Raw genomic sequence first — 27,355 nt, 5'->3', positions numbered from 1 at the left:
TTCGGCTGTTGGAATACCAGTATTATTTTCAGGATATAGTGCAAGCCATTGTTGAAGTCTTGTCTCTGGGAGGTTTTTAGGTAGTTCAACAGTTGTCAGGAAGCTATGTTGGGATCTTAGTCTTTGGGGCACTGAGGTCTGGCCGAACAGTGGGTGGCATTCATCATTCATTTGTCTGCTTCTTTCATCAGCTGAGAATGCAGATCTTCGAATTGAAGGGGGTGCAATACCAGCCAAAGTATACAGGTCTTTTAGTGGTGTTGGTTTCAGGCATCCTGTAATTAAGCAGCAGCTTTCATTCAATGTTGGGTCAAGTTTTTCAGCATGGCAGGATCTGGACCATACTGGGCAGGCATATTCAGCAGAAGAATAGCAAAGGGCCAAGGCAGAAGATCTCAGTGTGCTAGGGTCTGCACCCCATTTGGAGGAAGTGAGCTTTCTTAGTATGTTATTTCTTGCATTCACTTTTGCCTTTGTTTTTTCTATGTGGGTTTTATATGAGAGGGTGCGATCGAGAGTCACACTGAGGTAGATTGGTTTCCAGGAATGTTCTATATTAGAGCCTTCCCAAGAAATCTGTAGCTTCCTGTTGACTTCCTTATTGTTAAGGTGGAAAGGGCCAGTCTGGGTTTTCAAGGGGTTTGGTTTTAGTTGATTGCTGGTATAGTATGTGGTTGGACTAAGGCAAGTGATAGAGTAATTTAAGGCAAGTGATAGAGTAGTTTCAATGGACTTGAAATTTTTTAACTGAGTAGCTATTGCAAGGTCATCAGCATAGATAAATAGTGTTGAAAAGTAATGGTGTTATCACCATTACTTTTCAACACACTTCCCTGGGGGAGGCCATTTTTTTGGTGGTGCCAGCGGCTCTTCCTACCCCCAAGGTCCATGTAAAAACATCTGTTTTCCAAGAGTGATTAGATCAGGAGGACAAGGCGATAGTCTCTAGTTATTCTGTATATTTTATTTCTGAGTGTGAGATGGTTTACGGTATCATATGCTGCAGTTAGGTCTACAAAGACTACTCCTGTGGCTAGTTTTTGCTCATAACCATTTTCTATATATTGAGTGAGGTTGAGAATTTGTGATATGCAGGATTTGCCTGGTCTAAAGCCAGCCTGCTCAGCAATAAGATGGGATTCGATTAGGGGTTGTAGCCTATTCAAAATTAATCGTTCATAGAGTTTAAAGAGGTTGCTGAGTAGTGATATAGGTCTGTAATTTTTTGCTTTGGTTGGGGGTTTCCCTGGTTTCAGAAAGGCCACCACTTTGGCATGCCTCCAGATAGTTGGTATCCTTAGGGTTCTGAGGCAAATGCATAGGTTTAATAACCACTCTTTAGTCCTGGTTACAATTAAATAATTTTCACTGTGGTTAATACATGTGTTTCTTGTAGTGCAGAGGGGATTATTCAACTAATGAGTGCCCATTTTTCTACAAGCTATCAACCTGGTGTATGCAACATTGAGTTCACTGCTACCTCTTCACTGGATGAAGAAAGTCACATATATGCAGAGGAGGTATTAGAGCTGTTGCACAAACTGAATAAGAATTAAGCAATTGGGGCTAATGGGATATCAGCATGGTTGCTAAAAGAGTGTTCAGCTGAACTGGCTATTCCTTTTGACCAGGCCATATAATTTGAGTCAGAGAAGATTCTGCAGGAATGGAAAGAATGTATGATATTCCCATTGCACAAGGGTGCAATGGGAATATCATGGTGCAAAGACTGATGTATCGCTATTTGACCAATCAGTATCTCAGGAGTGGTGGTGAAGATTTTGGATAAATTGGTTAGGGCTTGTTTTCAGAAATAGGTTGATGAATCTTTACTTTGTAATGAACAGAATGGGTTTACTAAGAGAACATTGTTTTATCAACTTGCTCACATTCTATAATAATGTTACCATTGAACTTGACAAGGTGAATGGATTCACCATGATACTTCTGGATTTTGCATAGGCTTTTGACAGAATATAGCATGGAAGGACTGTTGCATAAATTAAAGAATATGGGTTTGGATATATGAAATATTAGCATGGGTAAGAGGATGGCTGACTGACAGATATCAAAAGTTGTATATGGGGGATGGGAGTCTGCAAGATTTAAGGTAACAAGTGGTGTACCACAAGGATCAGTCCTTGGTCTACTGTTATTCATTCTGTACCCTAATGAAGGGAAGGATTTGACATACAGCCATTTGCTGATGATGCAAAGATAGGTAGGATAATCAGGAATGATGCTGATTGATATGCAGTACTTGCAGAATGATTTGAATAATTGTGGGCATGGGAAAATGGATGTCAGGTCAATGTTAGTAAATGCAAAATTATGCACTTTGGCACAATTAGATATCCAGTGTCGTATTATATTGGTGGGATATGTTAGAAGAAACTGATGGGGCTAGGGATCTTGTAGTGTTAGTGTATAGCAAGTTGAAGTTCAGGGGCTTTGTACAAAGATTGCAAATACAACTCAAAAGATAATTGCAATGTTAAAACAAAAGATAAGAATAGAAATACAATTTTATTAATACAGACCAGTTTACAATAAAACTTATATTAAAACCTACCAGTTGCTCTAGCAAACTGTCTGGCTTTTTCAAGGCATTTTACAGAGGTATGAAAACTAGTAAATGCAAATTGAAAGGAACATAAAAAACGTTGTAAACCAACTAGTAGCTAAGGTTACATGTTCACGTGACAGAGAGGACTTATTGTTCTTATTCATTATCACGCATGCGTGTTTGTTGTAAACATGTAATGTGATTACTGGCTAGCTGTAGTTCAGATTGATTGAGAGAGAGGATCAGGTTTTTCCACGAACTGTTTAGAATTACACCCTGATTTCTGTTGCGGTTTCTGCCGGTTATTGACACTATTGTGGCTTCCTTAAATAAACGATGCCTGTAGTCATCATCGAGATATGGCATGGAGCTGTTTTGCCAATCTATCGTGTGGTTAGACGTACAGAAATGATGTGCTAAGCCAGAAGAGATGCTTCTGTTGCGGTTTACATCACCAACATGTTCTTTTTGTCTAATTTCTAAACTTCGTGAAGTTTGTCCGATGTAGGCAAGACCACAGGAACAGGGAATGTAATATACTCCTGGGTATTTGTAGAATGGCACTTTATCTTTTGGGGATCCTAAAACTTGTCTGATGTTGGTGGTTGGTTTGAAGACCACTCTGATGTTGTGGGCTCTTAGTATTCTTGCTATTTGATAAGAAAGATAAGGATTTGATTAGAAAGATAAGGATGTCATTTTGCCTCTTTATAATGCTGATAAGACCTCACTTGGACTGCTGTGTGCATGTCTGGTCTCCTGGTTTCCATTGTGATTCTGATATAGTGGAAAGAGTGCAAAGGAGAGTGTTAAAAATGATATCATGATTGTGGAATACTGATTATGAAGACAGATTGAGAATTTGTAGACTGCAGACACAAACAGGAGAAAAAGGGGGGGTGATATGATTGAGATGTACAAACTTCTAAATGAGTCATACAGGATTTCAGTAGATGGAATTCTTGATTTTATGGAGGGTGGGGAAAGGATGCAAGAGCATCCCTGGAACCTGAGAATGAATGCTGCTAAGAAGGGGTTAAGGGCTAAATTTTTCTCTCATAAGGTGGTGTGTGATTGGAATTGATTGCCATTGGATGTGGTATGTGCAAACAGTGTGAATGAATTCAGTAATAATTATTAAAGCTCGTGTGTGTAGCATGTGGCCTCCCTCAATGAGTCCCTGACTCTTAATAATAACTGAGTAGTGTTCTCACATCAGGCAATGAAATTCAACTCTCACCAATAGCAAACATCATTGCTTACAGTTGGATTTAAACCTACAGCTTTGGCTAGAGAGCAGATATGCTAACCAAACCATTTATTGGAGATTTAAATGGCCACAATACTCTGAGAAATGCTGTACGAACTGTACATCAGTTATATCTTCCTCCTACTAAATCTCCTAAGTATTGCTTTTTTCATATGTCTTCCTGAATGTTCAGTGCTATCATCTTAACTATCTCTTTACCATCCCTCTTCACTTTAAGTGGAATGTACAATAGAAAATGACATCTCTGGAAGCAACCACTCATTTTTCCATACAATTATAAAATAACCATAATTCTTTATAACAGTTGCAAAATTATTAATTGTAGAAGTCAGTTTTTGCAGTGACCTCATTTAAATAAATTATTATTTTTTTTTCAACTTACGAACTATCACTTTATAAACAGTGGGTTGGGAACCTAATCCCTTTATAAAATGAGGCTTTCCTGTATTTTATTCTGTTATCCTGTATCTCACACTAAACAGCCTGAAATGCATTTCCTCTCATGGCTCATTATTAATTTCTTTATTTCCACTTATGTTGGTCACATTTCCTTTACCCATCATTAATTGTATCATTCTTCCTGATGGCACTGTAATAGCCCAATTAGGCCTACAGGTACCCTTTTAATTTTTAATGATCATTCCATTCCAGTCATGGCCTTAAAAAGTACATAAAGTATTCTTTGATTATTCCTGTTCTGACATTCACTTGTCTCAAAATTACATGTATGCATGTTCCCCTAATACAACATCCATTTTTCTCACTGACCAATATTTTCTACATATGCCTAATTTCAAATCCATTAAAGTGCAACCCATCATTTATGATATATCATGAATGATGCATAACAATATTTGGTAAACAAAAAAAAAAAAGAAATTTTTTTTTTTGTTTACCAAATTTTGTTTACTCCATTCACAGACTGAACACCTGCCTATACCTTTTTATATAACCTATGCATAGACTTGCTGCTTTCATATTCTGAACTCACTCGTATCATTAATAAGACCACATAATCCATTGCAGACATCTGGACTACTGTTTGAAGATCTGATATCTGCATTCCATGGGGATGAAGTGGTGAAAAGGATCCAGAGGCAAGCGACGACACATTGTGGCAGGTCTATGGAATGCTTCTATGAGAATAGATTGAAGGTCTGTGGGCTTCACAGGTGAAAAGAGGAGATGTGATAAAAGCATATAAGTTATTAAAGGAGTTTTAGTGGATTGACACTGAAGATGCTTTTCAATATGTGACATTGAGGGAGAGAATGAGGGATCACCCAGGAAATTTGAGTAAGATTGTTAGAACTAGATTTTTTGTTTAGAGGGTGATGAATGGATGGAATGGATTGATACCCCCCCCCCCATCGTTCTGTACTTGCCACTTTTCAAATCATTTGTACCTACTAAAGCTGTTTCATTTTCTTACTTTGCTTTACAACTCAATCACATCTTTAATCTTTGCTTCCAGAAACTACTATTTTGTACAATTATATACTCTCACAGCATACATACTGCTCAAGCATAAAACGCTTCCATAACATTTCATAAATGTTATATAAGTATTTTTGAATTTGTTTATTCATGTCGTTACATACACATGATATAGATTAATACTGGTAATGTTCCATACAGATTTTGTTTAACAAATCATGTTTCTGTATAGTAAGTTTTTATATATGTGGCTCCCACCCATGAAAGTTTATAGAATGGTTTACTACATATTGAATTCATGGATAACAGCAACAATTGTAAACATTTTATACTAATTTCATATATTTTACTGTAATATTAAAATTTCACTTTATTTTTAATAGATGGTTAATAATAGCATAATATGGGAGAAGTGTTCAGCTGAACTTCATGCACTCAGTGAATTTCAATAATCCATTGCAGACATTAGTATTCATTTTGTGCTAATCAACCTTTTGGTTATCTCTCTTTTTTTAAGTAATGGTTTGAAATTTTTGCAAGATGATTTTTATCTTAAACCTGGTTTACCTTTTTGTCATACTTAAAAATTTTAATTAAAATATTTCATACTGTGCATTATCTGTTATAGGATGCTCCTAATTTGGAAATTAATAACAATTTAAAAGAATTAGTACATCAAAATGAAAGTGGTACTATTCCGTATGCAGTAATAAGTGGTATGGTTAAAGCCTTAGCTACTCCAATTGAAAGTCAACATTATCCATTGATCAAGGGTGTGATCCAAGAGAAGGTAATCAAAGAACATAAAGTCAGATGGAGTCCACTGTCTAGAATCTGGTATGATTTTTATTTGATATACTGGAATTTTATCATAATGTGTTTTTATACACAAGCAGTAGAATTTTATTAAGTGAATTAAGTAAAATTTAATGTGTCTTAGATGAGCTAATATTTTATTATACATGATAATAAATAAAGGAAGTACAATAAAAAGCAAACTAGAAGGTGTTAGGTCATAACATATAAGTGGAAACATACCTTGGATGTATATTCACAGAGACTGGGAAAAGGAAAGAAGAAATATAAATCAGAATCCAAAAGGCAAAAGTATATTGACAGCGAAACAAAACTAAGAATAATCAAAACATATGTGTGGTCAATCTTAAATAGATAAATTGACAATCAGAAGAATACAAGCATTTGAGTTGTGGTGCTATAGAAGAGCCCTCAAGATCTCATGGAGAGATAAAATAACAAATGTAGAGGTGCTATGAATGATGAACATGAAGAACCAACTAGTCAGAGACATCATGAATAGGAAGATGAGAATGGCTGGACATACAATGAGAGGGTCAGCCAGAGAATCGAGTCAAGTCATTTTAGAAGGAAAGAGATAGAGGAAACAAGAACAAGGGGAAGGAGAAGAAGGACATGGGTAGATGATGTTCTACCCATGTCCTTCTTCTTCATTGCGACATCAAAAGAATGGTAGAAAATAGAGTGATGTGGAAATTCATAATTGTGAACCTTCAATACGAAGATGCCACCACCTAAGAAGAAGAATATTTTATATAACAGAGTTGGAGTTTTAATGGAAATAAGATGCAGTTGAATCCCATTAGTTCATATTTAAATTGTGTAATTATAGTCATAACATAGCAAGAAATACAAAACATGAAATGCTTTGTTGAAATAAATTTTAATCGTTTTAAAAATCAAGACTTAGATTACTGGCTAACAATCATGATATAATACAGTGATATAAATTTTAATAGTTTTATTTTTTTTTTAAATAAATATTAAACATTAAAATTTTTGAGGAACACAGAACTTTCACTACATTGATCTTCAGATTTTGTGTGGTATCTTCCTATTTATGTGATATTATTCATGTGATATATTCATCTCCTTCAATGATGTATTGAGAGTAAAATTAAAATTCTAATAAATACACTTGCAATACAATCTAAGGAATGACTCCTTAACTCTCTCTCTCTTTCTTTTGCTATTACAAGAAGACATCCCTTTTCCTTGTTTTTCACTCCTTAAGGCAAATTCCATAAATGAAATCATATTTAGTATAATATTTTAAATAACGGCTTCACGCATGTAGGGGAAAACTAAATAGAATTTATTACTCATATATTTCGCTCAATATGTCATGATCTTCAATCACAAAAAAGGCAGATGAATTGCTTACAATATTTAAATTATGAACACAAGAACAGAATATATGCTATCATGTCTCAATTACAGCTGTACAAGTAGGAGGGAACACTGTTAGAGTTCAAAGAAGTAAGCATAGTTCAATAATTAAAAAAAATTATAAACAATTAACAGCAGTCACTTTCCAAAGCTTGGAGATAAGCATACAATCTGTTCAATTACGATTAGGATAGTGGCATAGGGCTTCACATGATTCATGAAATAGGTGATCAAATTTGAACCTAATGTAGTGCAGAATCTTGGGCATGGGACTTATTTGTCCAGTATTCCTCTATATGCTTTCCAATTTTGGAGAGGGAAAAAAACATAGGCTCAGCAATTAATATCCAGAAAAATTGATTTTTTATTTTTTTATTTTTTTTTGGTAAAAGAAAAATTGTAATTTACCATACCAAGTTTATCAAAAAATTACTAGTAATAAAACATTCATATTTCCTCCCCCCTTTATTGATGGATGCATAACATATTAATAAGATTTGCTTACTAAATTTGCACAGTATTCTTAAGATTTGCTTATTAGGCAAGTCTTATGACTAATGGCACTATCAGTAATAAAAATGAGAAGTTCTTTACTAGTTTCCTTAGTAAAGCCTAGTTCACAGAAGAGGATATAGTTGCAAGGATAATATATTACATTACAGGATAATTACATTACAACGATAACATATTACATTTTCAGAAAAGTCAAAAACTTTTGTAATTCACAATCACTCAATCTGTCCTCATGTAAGAAAGTTTTAAGAATAAAAGTTGAGCAGCATTCAGATGTGAACTGTAGACTGAAATACACAAACATTATTCAAGAAAAAATGAAAGTTTGAGAACAGGAACCAAACCTTGGAGATTCAGTGGCGAGCCATGAAGAAAACATTGATTGATTCCGCCAGAGAAGCATGTGGTGAGGTAGTCTGTAAGGATAGAAAAATCAAAACTCCATGGTGGACAGAGGAAGTTAAAGAGGCAGTGAAGGAAAAGAAGAAAGCATATCGAAAGTTCCTTGTGAAGAAAGTCAGCTTTGTCTCTTAGAGAATACAGAGACAAATGTAAGAAAGCTAAACACTGTGTAAAACTAGCTAAACAAAAGTCATGGGAAGGCTTTGGTAAGAAAGCACAGAAAATAAATATCAGGAAGGTGGCAAAATATTCTGGAAGCTGTTTGAAAAGCTTAGAAATGAAGGAAGGAGTGCTGTAAAAGGAATTAGAGATGATAAAGGTGACATGAAAACTGGAAAAAAAGATATTCTTGATATATAGATCAATTACTTTGAAAAATTGCTAAATGAAACAAGCAGTGACAGCACAGTGGTAAAAGACACTCAACAGCCATGCAATCCATATCCATATTTGAGGTGGCAAAAGCCTGAATTGTAGAAGGTAGCAGGAGTAGATGATATTCGACCAAAAATGCTCAAGTATGGAGGTCAAAAGTCTTGCAGTGGCTGCACTGCGTAGCTCAGAAGGCCTGGACAGAGGGAAGAATTCCAGAAGATTGGAGTAGAGCTCTCATAGTAACCATATATAAAAAGGGAAATAAAACTGAATGTGAGAATTACAGAGGTATTTCCCTACTGAGTGTTCCTTGCAAGATTTATGCAAACATACTTGAGAAACAATTGCGAAGAATGGTGGAAGAAAAGCTTGGTGAAGAACAAGCTGGTTCAGGCCAAATAGAGCCTGTCAGGATCAGATCTTCACTTTACGACAAATAGTCGAGAAAGCATGGGAATATATCGAAGATCTGTATTTAAGTTTTGTAGACTTGGAAAAGGCATATGACAAGGTGCCAAGAGAAAAGTTATTCAAAATGCCACAGTTATATGGTGTCAATTGGGCATTATATCAAGCAGTATATCTTTATTTGAGTTGTAAGCTAGCAATTAGAATTGAAGGAAGTATAGGAAGATGGTTTGATATTAAATCTGGTGTCAGACAAGGATGTACATTATCCTATCTGTTATTCATTATCTATCTGGATCACATTATGAAGGAAAGCAGTATTAAACCTGATATTAAAATTGGATCTCAGCTTTTTACTTTATGCAGATGATGTTATACTTTTGAATAAATCCAGTCCAAGTCTGCAAGATTCCCTGACTAAATTGAATAACTGTTGTAATAAATTTGGTATAAAAATCAGCAATAACAAGACAAAAACAATGAAAATAGACTGAAACATTCAAAATATCAATTGCATTTTGAATGGAGAACCTATAGAACAAGTAAAACATTTTAATTACTTAGGCACAATTTTTAGTGAAGACTGTAAATTAAATATGGAAGTAGACAACAGATTCAACAAAGCTGGTATGGTAGGAAGTCAACTGAATAGACTTACATGGAATAAGAGAGAAATTAGTCAAAATGCTAAATTAGCTGTATACAAGACAGTGTTCAAACCAATTTTAATCTATGGATCTGAGAGCTGGGTTAGTAATAAAATACTTGACCAAAGGCTAAAGACCACAGATATGAGAGTCCTGAGAAAGATTAGGAGCATGAACAGATGGCATCAGTGGCAGTATCATATTAAAAACTAGAATATTAGGAAAGAACGTGACATTATTAGCATTCAGGAATGTGTTTCATTCAGGAGACTGGGAAAAGTGTTGCTGAATGAAGTGAAAATGGATGTGCAGAACCAGGGAAACTAGAACTACCAAGGGGGTGGTGGTGAATATGTGGACATCAGTGAGACAATTGAGTGTAAGAATGTATATAATGTACCCGAGCCAGTACTAAGGACAAGAAATCGGAATGGGATAGTTAGAATAACGCATCAAGATAGGGGTGGGACAAAGGGACCTCTGCATTTCATGTATACTAATGCCAGGAGTATTAGGAACAAGAAGGAAGAATTTTTGGCCTTGATTGGCTCTTCCACAGGTTATTGGCATTAGTGAAACATGGCTGATGGAAGATGACATAAATTAAGAGGATAAAATTCCCTTATTATTTTACAGCCAGTATGCGAAACTCTAAGATCGAAAACTACGATCTAAGAGGTTCATGCTGAAGAACTATCGGCGAATCCAAGCATAAGTGACCGCCTGGTAGTGCAACTCGAAGCAAAGGTGGAGCAAGCCCCCTCACTATTCTTGATATTTTTTCTCATAATGTAAAAACAAACAGCTCTTATTAGATGTAATATTGCTTTACATTATGAGGGGAGGTCACTACCCAGACCAGTTTCAACCTTTTTTTGAGGTCTCATCAGTGAGTAGCTAGACCTGGATGATATCAAAGTTTAAGTGAAAAGAACTTACATACCTTCACTATACGAATGCCAGAAAGGTGTGCCCATATATTATATTATAACTAAGATGAAAAGCCAAACGGCTATTTTTTCTGGCAAAGTTAATTAAATTAATGGGATAAAAATCCCTTATTATTTTACAGCCAGTATGCGAAACTCTAAGATTGAAAACTACAATCTAAGAGTTTCATGCCGAAGAACTATCGGCGAATCCAAGTGTAAGTGACTGCCTGGTAGTACAACACCAAGGCAACTCAAAGCAAAGGTGGAGCAAGCTCCCTTGCTATCCTTGATATTTTTTCTCATAAGGGATTTTTATCCCCTTAATTTAATTAACTTCGCCAGAAAAAATAGCCGTTTGGCTTTTCATCTTAGGAAGATGATATAGTTAGTGGGATAGAATGTGTAGGGTATAGTGTGTTCAGGAAGGACAGAGAGAATAAAATGGGGGGAGGAGTGTTATTGATGATAGCTGATGAACTGCAGCCAAGGAGAATTGAAGTTGTATTGCAGGATAGTGAAAAAGAACTCATTTGAGGCGATTTGCTGTGAGATTGAGACTGGCAGAACAAAATATATAGTTGGGTGTTGCTATAGACCAGGTGATGGAATAGATGATGGAGATAGTATGCATGAACAAATTGATGAAATGAGTGGAAGGAGGGTAATTATTATGGTGGGTTTCAACTATGGTAACATTTTCACTATATAATTTAAGGAAATTACAACGTACTAGGATATACATTAAAATTAAATTTTAATATATTTCTATATTTCGACAACATCACGTTGCCATTTTCAAGAACTTAAGTACAAGACACGTGCACGCAGGCACAACAAACAGTAAGTGAGGAAGAAGTAGGAAGCTCATTATTTCTCCTAAAGTCCTGACGGTGCCCTCTAGCAGGCAATGTTGGTTTTCTTGGGCAATTGGGCTGAAGGTCTTCCTCATGTCTGCTTAAGTAATTATGTTACCTTAGATTAATTCTGCTCACATATTCTTGAATGCTAAAAATGCCAGGTTCCTTCTTAATACAGTCAACTCCCATTGTTGAACTTGTAGAGACTATAGGAATAGTTTTTCATATTGGATAGTTTGCTATACTGAATTTCTTTTAGCATTTTACTGTAGAGACTTGAGGGACTTTTCAGTAGTTTGTTATAGTATGAGTTGATTGCATCTTTATTCTTCGTCTGTTCACTCACATAATTTTTTTGCAGAATTCTTATATTTGTGGTCTCCAGTCTTCTTTGATTAGCTGTTTTTATTTCTAACCCATTTCTCAGAACTAATAGTTAAAATTGGTTTGACAGTGCCTTGTATACTGCTAGTCTAGTGTTTCAGCCCAGCTAATTTTTCTCTTATTTTGCTCATTCATTATCGACAATGTCCTTTGGTTTGAAAGACCTGGGTTCAAATCCAGTCTAGGATGTAAAGAATCTTTATCAGGGCTCTTTTTCCTGGAAACTTGAGTTTTTCATCCCACAAAACAGTCAAAAGAGCCAAACATATGGAATTTACAGACATTACACTGACCTCATAGCCTCAGTTGCTTTAGCCACAATTCCAAAACAACCAACCAACCTCTCTTATTCCATATACATTTATTTATGATTTCCTAGTAGACTAACTTTGCATATTCTATTGTGCATTTCTGTGTTTAATTTGCTATTTATCTTAACTGTGTTTAAATTTATAACAAATACTTTATTTTATATTATTGATGCTTTCCCTGTTCATGCCTATTTCATATTTTTTTTTTATTACTAATTTTTCATGCCAGATTTGTTACAGTGGTTATTCAATTAGTTAAAGAATCCTGGTAATTTGTATTGGAAGTGACAGCAAAGTTAGACAAGAGAAATGGATATATCATGATACTTTAAAATCCTGTACATTCCCTGAGGGTAAATATCAGGAATTTGGTGATAATGATAGTTTCAGATCTTGCCAAGGCGGTTGATGTGATTCCATGTGGGAAGTTTTCATACAAGCTCAGTGGAAATGGGGCATGCAGAATAAACCTGTGACAGAGATAGGAAAGTGGCCAGTTGACTTATCAGAAAGTGGATATAAAGAAACCACTATCATCCAGAAAATAGTTGATAATTATCATTCCTTTGGCCAGACTACAATCTGATATGAAGAGGATTTCTGTACCTTAAAGGGACTTCTGAACAGATAACAAATATTCTCTGTGCATGCAATCCATACATTACTTTCAAACCATCACAAAGTTACCTTCTTCTCTATTATCAGCTAAAGATAAATTGCTTCCACTATCCTTATCTGGTATTTGTCAAGTACCCTGTTCATGTTGCCTTTGTTTTGGGCAGATTGGCTGTTCTGCTAAGATCAGAATCAAAGAACATCAAGATTACATAAGATTTCTAGAATCAGAGGGTTCAGGCCTTGCTTTTCTTGCCATCAACACTATACATAGAGTTCATGGAAATCAGACAAAGATGTTACACTGTTGTTGTTATATGTCGCCCAGTCATTTTTGACTCTTGTTGATCTTGTGAACAAAGGCTCTTCTTTGTAAGTTCAAGTTGTATGTTCTTTTATTTTGTCCATCCAACTCTTTTGTGGTCTTCCTCTTCTTCTCATTCTTTCAATCTTTCCCAACATAACTGCCTTTTCCAATTATTCATCAACTTGTATAATATGTCCAAAGTACATCAACTTCTGTTTAGTGATAATCACCTCCAAGGAGTATTCTGTTTTTATACTCTCTAAAACCTTTTTATTGGTCATTCTTGCAGTCCATGAGATTCTTAATAGTCTCCTCCATACCATAATTTAAATGAAGCAATTTGCTTTCTGTCTTTCTTCTTAACAATCCAGCTTTTACACCCATACATCACTACTGGAAATACCATTGCTTTGACAATTCTAACTTTCATGGCCTTACTCACACCTCTATCTTTCATAATTTTTGTCAGGTTTAACATTATGTTTTTCCCCATAACTATCCTTCTTTTAATTTCATCTTCACATTTACCATCATTTCTGATTCAGTAAATCATAACTTTCAATGATTTCTATTTTATCTCCCTCTATTATAAATTCATTTAAATTGCCAGAAGCCATCACTTTTGTTTTGCTGATGTTTAAATTAAGCCTGGCTTTGTTACTTTCCCTCTTAACCAACAGAATCAACTGCTCAAAATCTTCCTTAGTTTCTGTTATGAGGGTTGTATCATCTGCATATCTTAAATTATTTAATTTTCTTCCACCAATCTTAATTTCAGTTGGATCTTTGTCTAAGTTGCCATTCTCATATTATATTTACCATAAATATTAAAAAGATAGGCAGTATACAACCCTGCCTCACCCATTTTTCCACTCAAACATTGTCTGTTTCTCCAAAGACTGTTTTTGCTGAAGTTTCTTCATTATTACACTATAGTAGATTTAAATTTCATCATCTATTTCTTAAAATGTGCAAAACACTACATCATTCCCCTAATCTTAATCTAACGGGATGCATGCCTATCTTTTAAGTTTTGGAAAGTAATTGTTCATAATTTTATTCATTTTATTGTATTATAATTATTATATTTTATTATTATTATTTTTTGAATTGTACGAGTAAACCTGGCCTGGTAAAACCTGTGTAGCTCAGTGGATGTGGCATTTCCACACCACAGCGCTTGACTGCACGAAGGAAGATTTTAAATTTTGAATCTAAGATTTTGAATTCAAGGAAGATTTTGAATCTAGTCGGCAACTAGAGGAAATTTTTCTAAGCCTTTTTGTGACCAGTTCCCGAGTTAGTCGATCTGTGGCACAGGCAAGTGGGTTTTTCATCCCGTTAACTCAAGAAAATCGACCGTAGAACCCACATTATTTCAGACATTAAATATATCATGTTAGGGTTAGGGACCACGAGATGGCAGCACATGTTGAGCCGTCTCTCTTCACTGCATGCCGCTTAATTAATGATAGCCTTAGGCCAGCTATCTCTGATTGGGTACCAGTGGGGATTGAACTGCCCACTCAGTCTCTAAAAGTTAGATAGGGCTAAATGGCCTCGCCTACTCCCCGTATACGGGAATAAAAAGGCATTAGCTGATTTTTTTTTTTTTTTTAAACCTGCCATGGTTCCTTTTAAGTTTAATGGTGTTATCTGCTTACTTAGCTGCAGCTGAGATATGTGATTTTTTTTTATTGATTTGTTGGAAAGTTCTTTTATTCTAAAGTACTAGTTTCAATCCCATATTGGTTGCTATATGGGAAGGATATTGCAGTGCATGGTATTTAAAAAAAAATACATCAATAATGCAATATCGGAATGTGTCCCTCAAGCTCGAAGAATAAACAAAATGGGAGTAAAATGGATGTGCAGTCTTATTAAGCATGAGATTTTAAAAAAAAGATGATGTGAAAGGAATATCAGTTATGAAAATTATAAGGATTCAGCCAGAAGAGTTACAACTATTATATGAAAAGATAAATGAATGAAAAGAAACTGGCTCTGCAAGCTAAAAGCAACCTAAAAGAATTCTATCATTATGCTGCAAGTAAAAGAAAGAATGAATATGATAGAATAACTCTACTTGAATGCAGATGGTATGTGGTGACAGATGCAGAAGAGATTGTTCAACTAATGACTGCCCATTTTGCTAAAAGCCATCAACTCAGTGTATTCAATATCCACTTCAGTGCTATCTGTTCACTGGATGAAGAAACTGAGATCTATGAAATGGAAGTACTAGACTGTTACACAAACTGAATAAGAATTTGACAATAGGAATTGATGGGATATCATCATGAATGTTAAGAGTATTCAACTGAACTGGCTGTTCCTTTGACATAGCTGTGTAATTTGGTCTCAGCATGGGGAAAATTTCACAGCAGTGGAAAGAATCCCATTACACAAGGGTGGTACAAAGACTGACATGTCTAATTATCAACTGATTAGTATCTCTGGAATGGTGATGAAGATGTTGTGAAAGTTGAGAAGAGATCACATAGAGAAATGGGTTGACCGAGAACCTATGCTTCGCAATGAACAGCATGAATTTACTAAGGAAAGTTCATGTTTGAGTAACATTACAATTTTATAATATTGTGATAGTTGAGTTTGACAAGGGGAATTAATATATCATGATTCTTTTGGGCTTAGCTAAAACTTTTGACAAGACTCAGCATGGAAAGCTGTTGCATAAGTTGAAAGATATGGAATTGGATTATAAAGTACTAGTTTGAATAAGATGATTGCTGACTGATGGACATCAAACAGTAGTGTATCTCATGTGAATCTGCAAGATAAGATTTAAGGTGACCAGTGGTTTACACCAGGGATTAGGCCGTGGTCCATTGTTATTCAGCCTTTACATTAATGACATTATGAAAAATTTAACAGGATTCATACAGCTATTTACTGATGATGATGATGCAAAGATAGGCAGGGTAATTAGAATGCAGCAGATATGCGATACTAACAGAATGATTTGAATAAGCTGGAATTGTGGGCATGTAATAATGGCTATCATTTTGATGTTACTAAATGTTAATTTCAGGAATTTCTAGGAATCATGGAGTTTTAGTAGGTAGGAAGTTGAATTTCAAGGGTCATATATGAGGAAATAGCTGAAAAGTTCTGATAAATACCTAGAACAAAAATGATATTAAAGCAACTGATATAACCACAAGAAAGAAACATATCTTAAAACCCTTTAACCCCCATGTTTCATCAAATTGTAATTTGTTCTTTTTCTTTTAGAATATATAAAAAGAGTTTCTTTAATATAATTTTTTTTTCTAGGTGTTTATCAGAACTTTTCAGCCCCCTCCTCCCATATATAGCAAAGATTGTGAATACAACTCAGAAGATAATTGCAGTAGCGAAATGAAGAGAACAGAATGTAAAATAAGGATGTAATTTTTACCTCTTTGCAATGTTTTGATATGACTTCATCTAGATTATTATGCACAGATCTGGTCTTTTAGCTTCCAAGGTGATGCAGATACAGTGGAGAGGGTGTAAAGGAATATTAAAGATATCAGGACTATGGAATGTAGATTATGAGGAGAGATTGAGAATTTGTGGACTGCAGATAGGAGAAAGAGAGGTAATATAATAGAGATCTACACATTTCTGACTTACAAGGTGTCATGCAGGATATCAGTAGATTGGATTTTTCATTCCATGGCAGGTGAAGAGAGAGGACAAAAGGGCATCCATGAAAGTTTGAGAATGAATGCTGTCAAAGTGATGACAGTTAGATTTTATTCTCATAAAATAGTACATAATTGAAATAGCTTGTCTTTGGAGGTGGCGAGTGCAGATGGTGTGTGTGTGTGTGTGTGTGTGTGTGTGTGTGTGTGTGTGTGTGTGTGTGTGTGTGTGTGAGTGAGTGATATGTGGCCTCCCTCAATGAGTCCTTGACTCCCTAGAGGTCTCTTGTAATAATAATAATATTATCCAGAAACAAATCTGTTTTTTAAAAAACAGGTTTCCAAGGTGATAACTGGCTTATAGAATTGCATATGAGGAGGATAGATTGAAGAATATGGACTTGGAAGTTTGAACCGAATGTACAAGTTAGTATGAGATACCTGCAGCTTAGATATATAAGTGAAATATTGCAGCATATGCATTATTTAGGGTCATCTATGGAAACTGGCTAAGGGTATAGCTAGGATTCTTTTCATGCTGAGTGTGTGTGTGTGTGTGGGGGGGGTTGCCAATAGATGTTGAGTTCATCTTTGCTGAACTCAACATCTATTGGCAAATGAATCTATTCAAAGAGGTCTAAAATGGCCCTCCCTTGATGTGTCCTTAAACTCCTGGAGGAGCATAGATAATAATATCTGCATAAAGTAAAGCTGATGTTGGTATCCGCTTTAATGCTACATGAAATATTTTATTATTGATTCATGAATTCATAAAATATAGCCAACATGAAATATGGATTACTTAAATGAAAATATTATTTCTTTGCTCATGTGATTTTCATACACTGTTTCATAACATGCTCAGTATTGTTTTTCCATAATACAGCAAATAATGTTGCTTCACTGCTCTTTTACTGAACCTTGCCAGGACTGTAGTTTTAATTAAGACTCTGTTTGCCTACAACTTAAGATGCCAAATCTGCATTGCAAGTTCTTTCATCTATGATTATGTTATTATTCCATCTTTTAAATCATGCTAAAGATGCTCATAACTTGTTGAGTAAAAACTGAATAAAGAAACATTTTTAAGTAATCCATATTTATCATATTACATTTGCTTATATATCAGTTAACACAGATCAGAAGAATTGTCCCTTTCTAGTTATCTTATCCATAGAGGATGCCATGTTAGGATATTAATTCTGTTTCAGTCACACTTTAAATTGTTTCTGATGATTTAGTTGAGTGCCTGTGTGCCTGTCACAATTATAATTTGTCCTCTGAAGATGCTGGTTAGAAAACCAGCAGAATGTTAGTAAGTTCAATAAATTAATTTATTTTTTACCTATTTTGGTGTTGTTTATATTGGGAAGCACTATCATGAATAATCAACAACACGTAATCCTTTCTATGCATATAGACTTATGTCCCCTTGGAGTAGAGAAACAGGATGGAATTAGAAGAGATGGTTTTGAAAGTGTATGATGTTAAGCTAGAGCATCATAGGTGTTGCTGTAAACTTGGAAATATGATGAAGGGATGTCAGAAAAAAAAAAAAAGGACACTTTTAATAAGTACAAGAAGAGTAATCAGGTAATAGGTTTAGTTCTGATGTAGTCTCTTGTATAAACTGGAAGAATCAGATGATGGGGATATAGTGTTAATTTTTGCAGTTCATTACCTTAGATAGCATGCCGTGGATGGAACGAGTGAATAAAAGTGTTCAAGATTTGATAGTATAAAATAATGCAACTGTGAATTGAGATATCATTATTGCCTTGAGATAGAGAAAGATCACATGGTCTTCACTGTTGTCTGAACATCACATTTAATGAACTATAATTTATTTGGAAGTTTTTTTAAAAAATTTCCAGTATACCATGTCTTTTGTAAATAAAATCAATAAAAATCTTTTTTTTTTTTAAAAAAAAAAAAAAAAGCAAAGAAATGTAGTTATCAATTTTCTGTTAAGCTACAGATACAAATCAAAATATAGTACTTCACAGATCACTATGACTGCTATGGAATAATATTTGCATAACATGATGAATTGGAATGTTAGAAACAATAATTAGTTAAACATAATATGGATTTTACTTGCATAAATATTTTATTGCCATAAAATTTTTTCCCTTGACACTGGGTCGAAAATTTTATGGCAGTAAAATATTTACGTAAGTAAATTTTGTATTATGTTTAACTAATAATTGCATCTTTTGCATGTATATATGTAAAATTGGAAGTAATTTTTAGAACTTTCCACTGAAGCTGAGTTAATAAGTCTCAGATGAGATGATAGGGTCTTTCCTCCTGCAAAACAGACAATTCTGATTAGCTCTGCATATCTTAACCACGCTACTGGCCAAGACATATACATACCTCCAAGTAAACAAACATGGATGCGAAGTGCATATTAAAATTGTAATACCATTGATATTACATTGAACTATATGATAGTTCAATGTAATATCAATTACATTGAACTATCAATGTAATACCCATAATGGCAGGTAAGGTGGTTAATACATAGATTTGACTTTGTTTATATTTTAGCTACATCATAGTCAAATTCCTATGTATCCTGAAGTGGTATATACTAGCTAGTATAATAGTCCTATGTGACAAGTTGACACATTACTAACTTCCTGTCAGTAATTTTTCTCCAAATTACTGTTATGTCATGATTACATTGTCAGATTTTATATTTCAGTCTTCTAAAAAAAACTTCTAACTGCATCAATCCACCCAGATCTTTGTCTTCCTCTTGGTCTTTTTCCTGCTATCCTTGCATCAAACACTTAATACCTGGCTAACTTTTCCTGCCTCATTCTGTTTTAAGTGAACATGCCACCTTAGATTAGCTCTGCACATGTTTCCGAATGCTAACAATATGAAATTCTTATTCCATATTGTCCAAATTCTTATTCCATCTATTTGTTCAGAACTCTCGTATCTGTAATATCTAGTTTTTGATTGGTTTTTTAACCCAGATGTTGGATCTCTAAGTTGGTTTGAATACTGTTTTTTTATGTAACTAGCTTGGTGTTTTGACCTCTTATTCCATATAAATTTATTCACTTGACTTCATGCCACACCCCCAGCTTTTTCCGTTCTGTTTTTTCCCTCTATGCTGTGTATGTACACACGGGTCAAAACGGGAGTGCCACACTTAGTAATAGTGCACACAAAATATTTGCTTCCAGAATTTCTAATTTACAGTCAATTTTTGAACATACCATAAAAATGAGTTATACAATAAATCATGCTTATTACTTATTTTATTTAGTAATTTCTGCAGTGTCTCTAATCCAGTATTACTCTAACCTATTCCAACTTAATACATTCTAATTCCATAGGGATTAGAAGTTACTTTTAGCCTGTGCTACGTGGGGGAAACTAATGCTGATCTCAGCAAGTTGCAGAGGCATATTTATTTAGAATGTGTACTGTCTAGACAATACAGTCACTTGAATTCATGCAAACAGTGTTGGATTTTAGAAGTTGTAGCAAGATGAAAAAATTAGCAGTTTTAGTGTGTCCCTTAAAAATGTCACTGTCAAAAATAAAGTGGAAAAGAACTGCATATACATGCAGTATTTAAATAGCTGAAGTAGTAAGCATTTAGGTATTCTTGTAGAAATATTTAGCATGTAATGTACAAGATCTTTTAACAAAGATGTGTGTGTGCCACATATACAAGTCTGAGAATGGCAAACTTGTACACAAAATATTTTTTATGCACACATGGGCTGGCAAAAATCAGAGGGAATATTTCCCACAGGTCTTCAACCTCCTCATAAAAGCATTCCATAGACTTGCTGGCATCTTGGTTGCTCACCTCTGAATCTACTCAACTTCTCCCAAAAAAACCTAGGTGACCAGATTTGCAGAGTAGTCAAGATAGGTCTTATCAAGGCATTATAATAGCTATAATACTCCCTACCTCTGATTTTCAGACTGTTCTTCACTAACCTATGAGCTATTTTAGTCACTTTTGCACTATGCCCACTGAACTTTGACTCCCTTTCGACCAGCATCCCTAAATCCCTAGCTTCTTCGATTTCCTGGAATACACTTCCATAATCTTTTATCTCAAAATACATAATCTTGCACTTTGCTGCATTAAACTGACAGATAGCCATTCTCCTTTGCTTATACCATCAATCTCTTTAAATCGTACTCCAAAATCTTTGCATCTCATGTTTATTAACTGTTTCTCTACTCAGGTTTTCATCATCAGCAAACAACTCAATATTTAGAACTCTGGGACATACCGCTAGTCATAAGCCTTTTCCTGAATGCTGTTTCTGAATAAACTACTGTTTGATAGCTCTCCATCAGCCCCACCCTCTTATCCACATCTCCAGTTTTACATCTATCCTCATATGAATTCTCTCAGATGCTGTTGCAAAGTTCAGCAGTATCACTGTGTAGCTATTAACTTTATCCCCTTTGCCTGTCATTCATTTCATTATAAAAAGTAACTAACTGAGGCATGACTGACCTGTTGTTGTTTATAAAACCATGCTGTCCTCCATCCATAACTAACTTCTCCAATATCTTGACCACCACTTCTGAGATGGCGATTAGTCATTAATTTGCTACCTCACTCTTGGAGCCCACTTTATGCAATGGAACTATTCCCCCCCCCCCCTTTTTTTTTTCCCCCCTACTTCGTTAGGAGACCCATCCAGAACTGAGACTTTGGTCAAACAATCTGGTCAAAGGCACTGTCAATTCCCTAGTACATTCTCATAATACACAAACTGGTATAACCATCTAATCTCATAGCTGTATTCACATCAAGAGTCTGCAGTCAACTCCAGTTTATATATGCTTCTGTTTCCACATTAACCACACTTTTTACTGCAAAATCTTCACTTATTTAATACACCCTTGCAAAGTTGATGCTCAGTAATTCAACTATATGCTATTTTGTCTGTTTCAGTTACATTCGTACCATAGGCATTCATCAGAATTGTTCTACTGTAATCATTCCTCCTTTTACTTGCCACTATGGCTTGCACAGCTAATTTCCCCTCTTACTCTTATTTTGTCTTTCATACTATACTAGTTGCCCTTCTGACTTGTGCTTGTTGAACATTTCTCTTTAAATTTTCTCTGCAAACTTTTTTTTTTTGCAACTTCTGCTTAGTGATAATTCTACTTATCCAGTTAAATCCTATTTGATTTATCCTCTCGACTGTAAAAAAATTGGAAATGTATTAACATATCAATTCTGTGATATCAGATTAATACCACCTTCCTTCATAATGCGATCCACATAAACATTGGATCACATTATGATCCACTGTTTATGATCACATTATGATTATATACATCCCCACCATATACCCCTGTCTTGCACCTGATTTTGCATCAGACCATTTTCCCAATTCTCCTTCAGTTTTAACTGCTGGCTCACAACCTTAAATAATAACTGTGTTGCTCTGTATAGTGCCTGTTTCCACTAGATCATTTTTGCATCTCTAGGCTGCTTATTGCTTTTTCCAGAACTATCAAACTTAAATATGGATCCTTTATTACAGGAGTCTCAAACTCAAACCTAGCAAAGGGCCAGTCAATTAGATGTATATCAGATGCAGGCCATATTCAATATTATTTTGTGAATCAAAACGTAAACTAAAAAAATAAAGGCTCTAACAAAGGCCCTTTTGTTGCCGGGCCTTTATGACTTACGTAAATAATTACACCACCATTTAAATTTTAAAAATATAACGAGTTCAGAAAATATAGGTTCGATTACATTTTATTCATACTTTAAGAAAATTATTTAAATACATAATTTTGACTTACAAAAATAAAGATTTTTATCTACGAGTCCTTTTTTTAATTTGATTTTGATCCTGAAACCTGACATCTTTTCCTCCTTACTAACATGTCAGTATCTGCTTTTTTATTTTGTGTCGCAATATGAAGTATTGCATTTAATTTAGAATCTTTTATCCGAGAGCAGAACTTTGATTTATCAAGTTTCATAATTGAAAATAATTGCTCACATACATAGGTGCTTCCAAAGATTGACAACATTTTTGCTCAATAAATTTTATATTTGGGATATTTACTGCCAAGGTATTTATAAAAATATGGTATGCCAACTTCATTATATTTATTTTTTAGTTCAGTATTGCACTGGAGTTCAATTACTTCCATTTGTAATTCTTCGTCAACATTTTCAATATTAATTAAAAAAGGTGAACTAAATAATAATTCATTTTCAAACTGATTTTCTGATTTCTGTTGAATCAGAAAATCTTTTTTCAAATTCAATTTTCAATTCTTCAATTTGAGGAATGTACTTTTCAGCATCATTATTATTTCGAAAAATCCATTTAAGTGTAGGAAAGTGGGCTAAATTATTCTTTGCCAAAGAGTTTTTCCAGAAATGATTTAATCGAATCATACATATCAACTGTTCACGTCCTTGCAGAGCAGTATTCAAAGTGTTTAAGTGGCTTATTACGTGAACTAAAAAGGTCAAGTCTTTGCACCAATCTTCATTGGTGAGCTGAGGAATTAATTTTCCTTTTGGATGAAATAAACATGTCAATTTCTTTTAAAAGTTCAAAAAATCTTTTTAAAACAATGCCACCTAACCTCCGTATAACATAGCAAACTGCTGTATTGTGAATCCAATTCATCCAACAAAGCATTGAATTGTTGATGATTCAAGGTGTGAGAGCATATCCAGTTTACTGTTTTAATTACTACGCTCATGACGTGTTCCATCTTTGGTTTTTTAGCACAAAGTGACTCCTGGTGTATTATGCAATGAAATGATTTAAGTTTGTCCTAGCACAACATTTCCTTTTTCATTTGAAGTTTTGTAACATAGCTCCTGCTATGGTTAACACTAACCATAGCAGGAGCCCCATCTGTAGTCACACTTACTAATTTTGACCGGTCTGCATGAGCATTTTCAAGACTTTTCTCAATACACAAATATAAGTAATTTTCTGTCGTTCCTGACATAAGCACTATATCCAATAGTTCTCCAGTCACATTCATATTGTCATCAACGCCACGAATAAATATTGCTAACTGGGAAGTATTAATAATGTCTGTACATTCGTCAACTGCAATGGAAAATGCTACAAAACTCTTTGTATTTTCACACAATATATCTTGGAAGTTCTCTGCTATATCTTCAACACGTTCTGCAACTGTATTTCCTGATAGGCTTATACTTTGAAATGCTTGCTTTTTTTTTCCAGACATATGATCAAAATCATATGTCCGGATTGTATTAAAATACAATTACAATTTTTAATAAATTCTCCATCAGTAAAAGATTTTGAAGCCTGAGCAATTTTTTCACTTATGACATAACTACATTTAACAGCAACATCACTTGTTGTGATAACATTCGATATCCTCTGTTGAAACTTCAGTTCATTTTTTAAATCTTTAAGTTTGTCATCACACATCTTTTTTTTTTGTATATTTATCACAGTTCTTATGGTTTGTTTCATAATGGTGTTTTAGGTTATATTCTTTCACCACAGCGACACTTTGTCTACATATCAAACATGTTGGAATATTTTTTACTTCCACAAAGAGATATGCCTTTTCCCATTTTTCTTAAAAAGTTCTGCCTTCTTGATCTATTTTTCTTTTTTAACTTTAAATTCAGACATTGTTATGGGCAAAAAAAATATATAAGTTATTGAGGTAACTTTTTATTAACACACTATCATATTACAATGGTAACCTGTAACTTATTGACATTGTATCACGTGGCTTAAAATGGCTGTGTGACAAGTAACTTCCATTCAGTGTTGCCAACATTTGATGATAGAAACATGGTACAAAGAATTATAGTAATAAGTTTTACTTTTGTTTAAAGCTGTCATAAAACATTTAGAAGTTTGAATTTTTTCTGTTTTAATCCCTGCAGGATGTTAGAAACATTGATTTTTAGAAAAGAAATCATTAAGGTTGTGGGCTGGATACGAAGTCTTTGCAGGCCATATCCAGCCCGCAGGCCGCCAGTTTGCAACCCCTACTTTATTATTCCCATGTTTTCATAATTATTTGTGTTAAAGTGAAAATCTGATATTGACTTGCTTTTTTCCTCATCTTTTTTCCATAAATTTCTTAGCCACTTTTCAAATATCTTACCTAAAACACTGAATAGAGAAAGTAATTTTCATCATTCCCATTTGGGTTTGTTTTTATTTTTTTGATGGGTTCTGTTCCAGTTGTCTAGGATTTGACTTTCTGACTTCCAAATTATGCAGTGCAGCTGGTGTAAAATTTTTATACTGTGTTTGAGTATTTCTGGTTGAATATCATCCAGCTACATTTCAGTTTCTGTTGGGTTTTTATGCCTCAAGTATTTTCTATCACTGCTCTGTTACTGCTTATCTCCAGAATATCTTTCAGTTTTCATTGTCACCTTTATTGCCTCCATTTTCCTTTTTACTGCACTCTTTTCTTCCATTTCTGTTTTTTTTTTTTTTTTTTTTTTTTTTTTTTTTTTTTTTTTTTCCAATACCCTTCAGAACATTTTGCCACCTTTTGATATTTATTTTTATATTCTTACAGAAGTTTTCCCATGACTTTTTTAAAATTACTTTTACATTTAACCTAGTTGTCTCTAGCTTTGGCATTAATTCTAACTCCTCATGTGAACAAATTAAGCATGTTTGAAATGCATTTAAGATTGAGATATAATTGAAATAAAGTTGTAATTTTGATTGCAACAGATTTTTTTTTTCTTTTTGCTAATTTTATGAAAATCAGGTAAAATTATTTCTCTAATCATACTCTAATATTTTTTATAATTTTTGTACTTATTTAAGTCTGCATTTTTCAAATTTTTGTAGGACCACAACAGAACGTGAACTTCAGAGGTTTACAAATAATGTTCCATTTGCTCTTGTTCAGCCATATGGATGGAGGAAGACACATGTAGAAATAGTAGATCCTTCAGATGCTGAAGAGCTGGTTTTTACTAATGTTTATGATAATTTTGTTCCAACTCGGGAAGGCATTGCAGGATATATACTTGGTTGGGTTCGAGGAGAGCGCTCAACAGGATATCATGAAATTGAAAACATGTTGGTTGAAGGATCATTGTTGACTGGTGTGGGAGAGTTAATAATTGAAAATGACACTGTGAAACTTAAAGCACCTGCTAGTGGGCTTAGTTACTACTTAACATCTCTGTCAAAAGATTCTCTTCTCCGAAAACTGGAAGGAGAAATGAAAATTTTAAAAATCATATCTGCCATATTTGGTTGCTTGGGAGTTGCTCTTTTGACTTGGATGGCAACATCTTGGTACAGTATCCGAAAGAAGAAGTTGAAAGAACAACAAGACAAGCAGCGTTTTGAGGAGGCACGTAGACTACGACTTGCAAATGAAAGAAAAAATGGTGATAATTTAGAAAGGAGTCCTACGTGTGTTGTCTGTCTTACAAATCCAGTTGAAGTAATCGTGTTAGAATGTGGACATGCTTGCCTCTGTTTAGAGTGTGAACCATATATTGAAAATTTATGTCCTGTGTGTAGAAGTCCTATCAGTAGGACTCTTCCAACTTACTTACCATAATTACAAAACATATTAAGCCAAATAGTTGAATCGATTACTGATAGATTTATTATGATTATTTTTTAGTTTAGCATTTTCAAAATGATTACTTACTTTAATTGATAGGATTATATTTTTACATCCTGTGTAATGTATCATAACATTTTCTCCAAAGGAAAACACACTTGTAATCAATTTAAGCATTTTTAATTTAAATACAGTTTTTGCATAATTGAGCAGAGTAGCTTTTTAAGGGAGAATAATTCACATTACTTCATGCTTTTGCTTGGAATGATAACGAAAATTACTTGGAAACTAATTCATTTGTGGTTTGATTGTATTTGTGATCACATTCATTATCTTTGATTATACTATTTTCTTTATTAAATTATATAAATTATACAAATATGTATATTTGGAAAGCAATCAATTCAGAAAACATGTTCATAATATTTTAGATAATTATGAAGGATTTTTTTAAAACTCATCGTTAATGATGACAAAAATGGACAAATGGAGATAATGTAAACTGTATTAAAGATGATAATACAGTTTACTTTATATGTATATTTGTAAACTTGATCAGATTTTTAGGCCTAAATTTCTTAAGATTTACAAATTAGATGAACAAGCTTAGATCAAAAGAGTAAAATAAAATGAAGTTGAAATTACTATAATTTTAATCAATACAGTTAAGAATGTAATGCATATTCAAGTAAATAATATTTAAAAAGGCCTGCTGTTGCTGTAAAAAATCTGTTTTATATGCTCTTTTATGGTAAATTTAGACAACAGGTTGTAGAACCTATAAAATATTTTTATTGTATCATATAGCTGAGTTCATTAAATATAATGTACAGTTTCCTGGAAGTTCATTCTTGTGTTATGTGAAGAGAAATATCCCCCCCCCCCCCATATGGT

The 27,355-nt window shown here is 34.1% G+C and overlaps 1 protein-coding gene across 2 annotated transcripts in view; it reads left to right on the top strand.

Moving 5' to 3' along the window:
- LOC150102029 (mitochondrial ubiquitin ligase activator of NFKB 1-like) overlaps positions 1-27,298 on the top strand; it is a 54,428-nt gene extending 27,130 nt beyond the window's left edge. For both annotated transcript variants that reach the window (XM_090400508.1, XM_090400509.1), the window contains exons 2-3: positions 5,902-6,110; positions 25,729-27,298. In XM_090400508.1, coding sequence (XP_090256634.1) covers positions 5,902-6,110; positions 25,729-26,455 — 936 coding nt within the window. In that variant the 3' untranslated portion in view covers positions 26,456-27,298. The remainder of the gene's footprint in view (positions 1-5,901; positions 6,111-25,728) is intronic.
- The last annotated feature ends 57 nt before the right edge of the window (positions 27,299-27,355 follow it).

Source organism: Typopeltis vanoorti, chromosome 11 (assembly GCF_054136105.1).
Source record: "Typopeltis vanoorti isolate ZY-2024b chromosome 11, IOZ_Tvanoo_1.0, whole genome shotgun sequence".
Lineage (NCBI taxonomy): Eukaryota > Metazoa > Arthropoda > Arachnida > Uropygi > Thelyphonidae > Typopeltis > Typopeltis vanoorti.
Note: the sequence above shows the minus strand (reverse complement) of the source record. Positions and strands in the feature narration are given on the sequence as shown.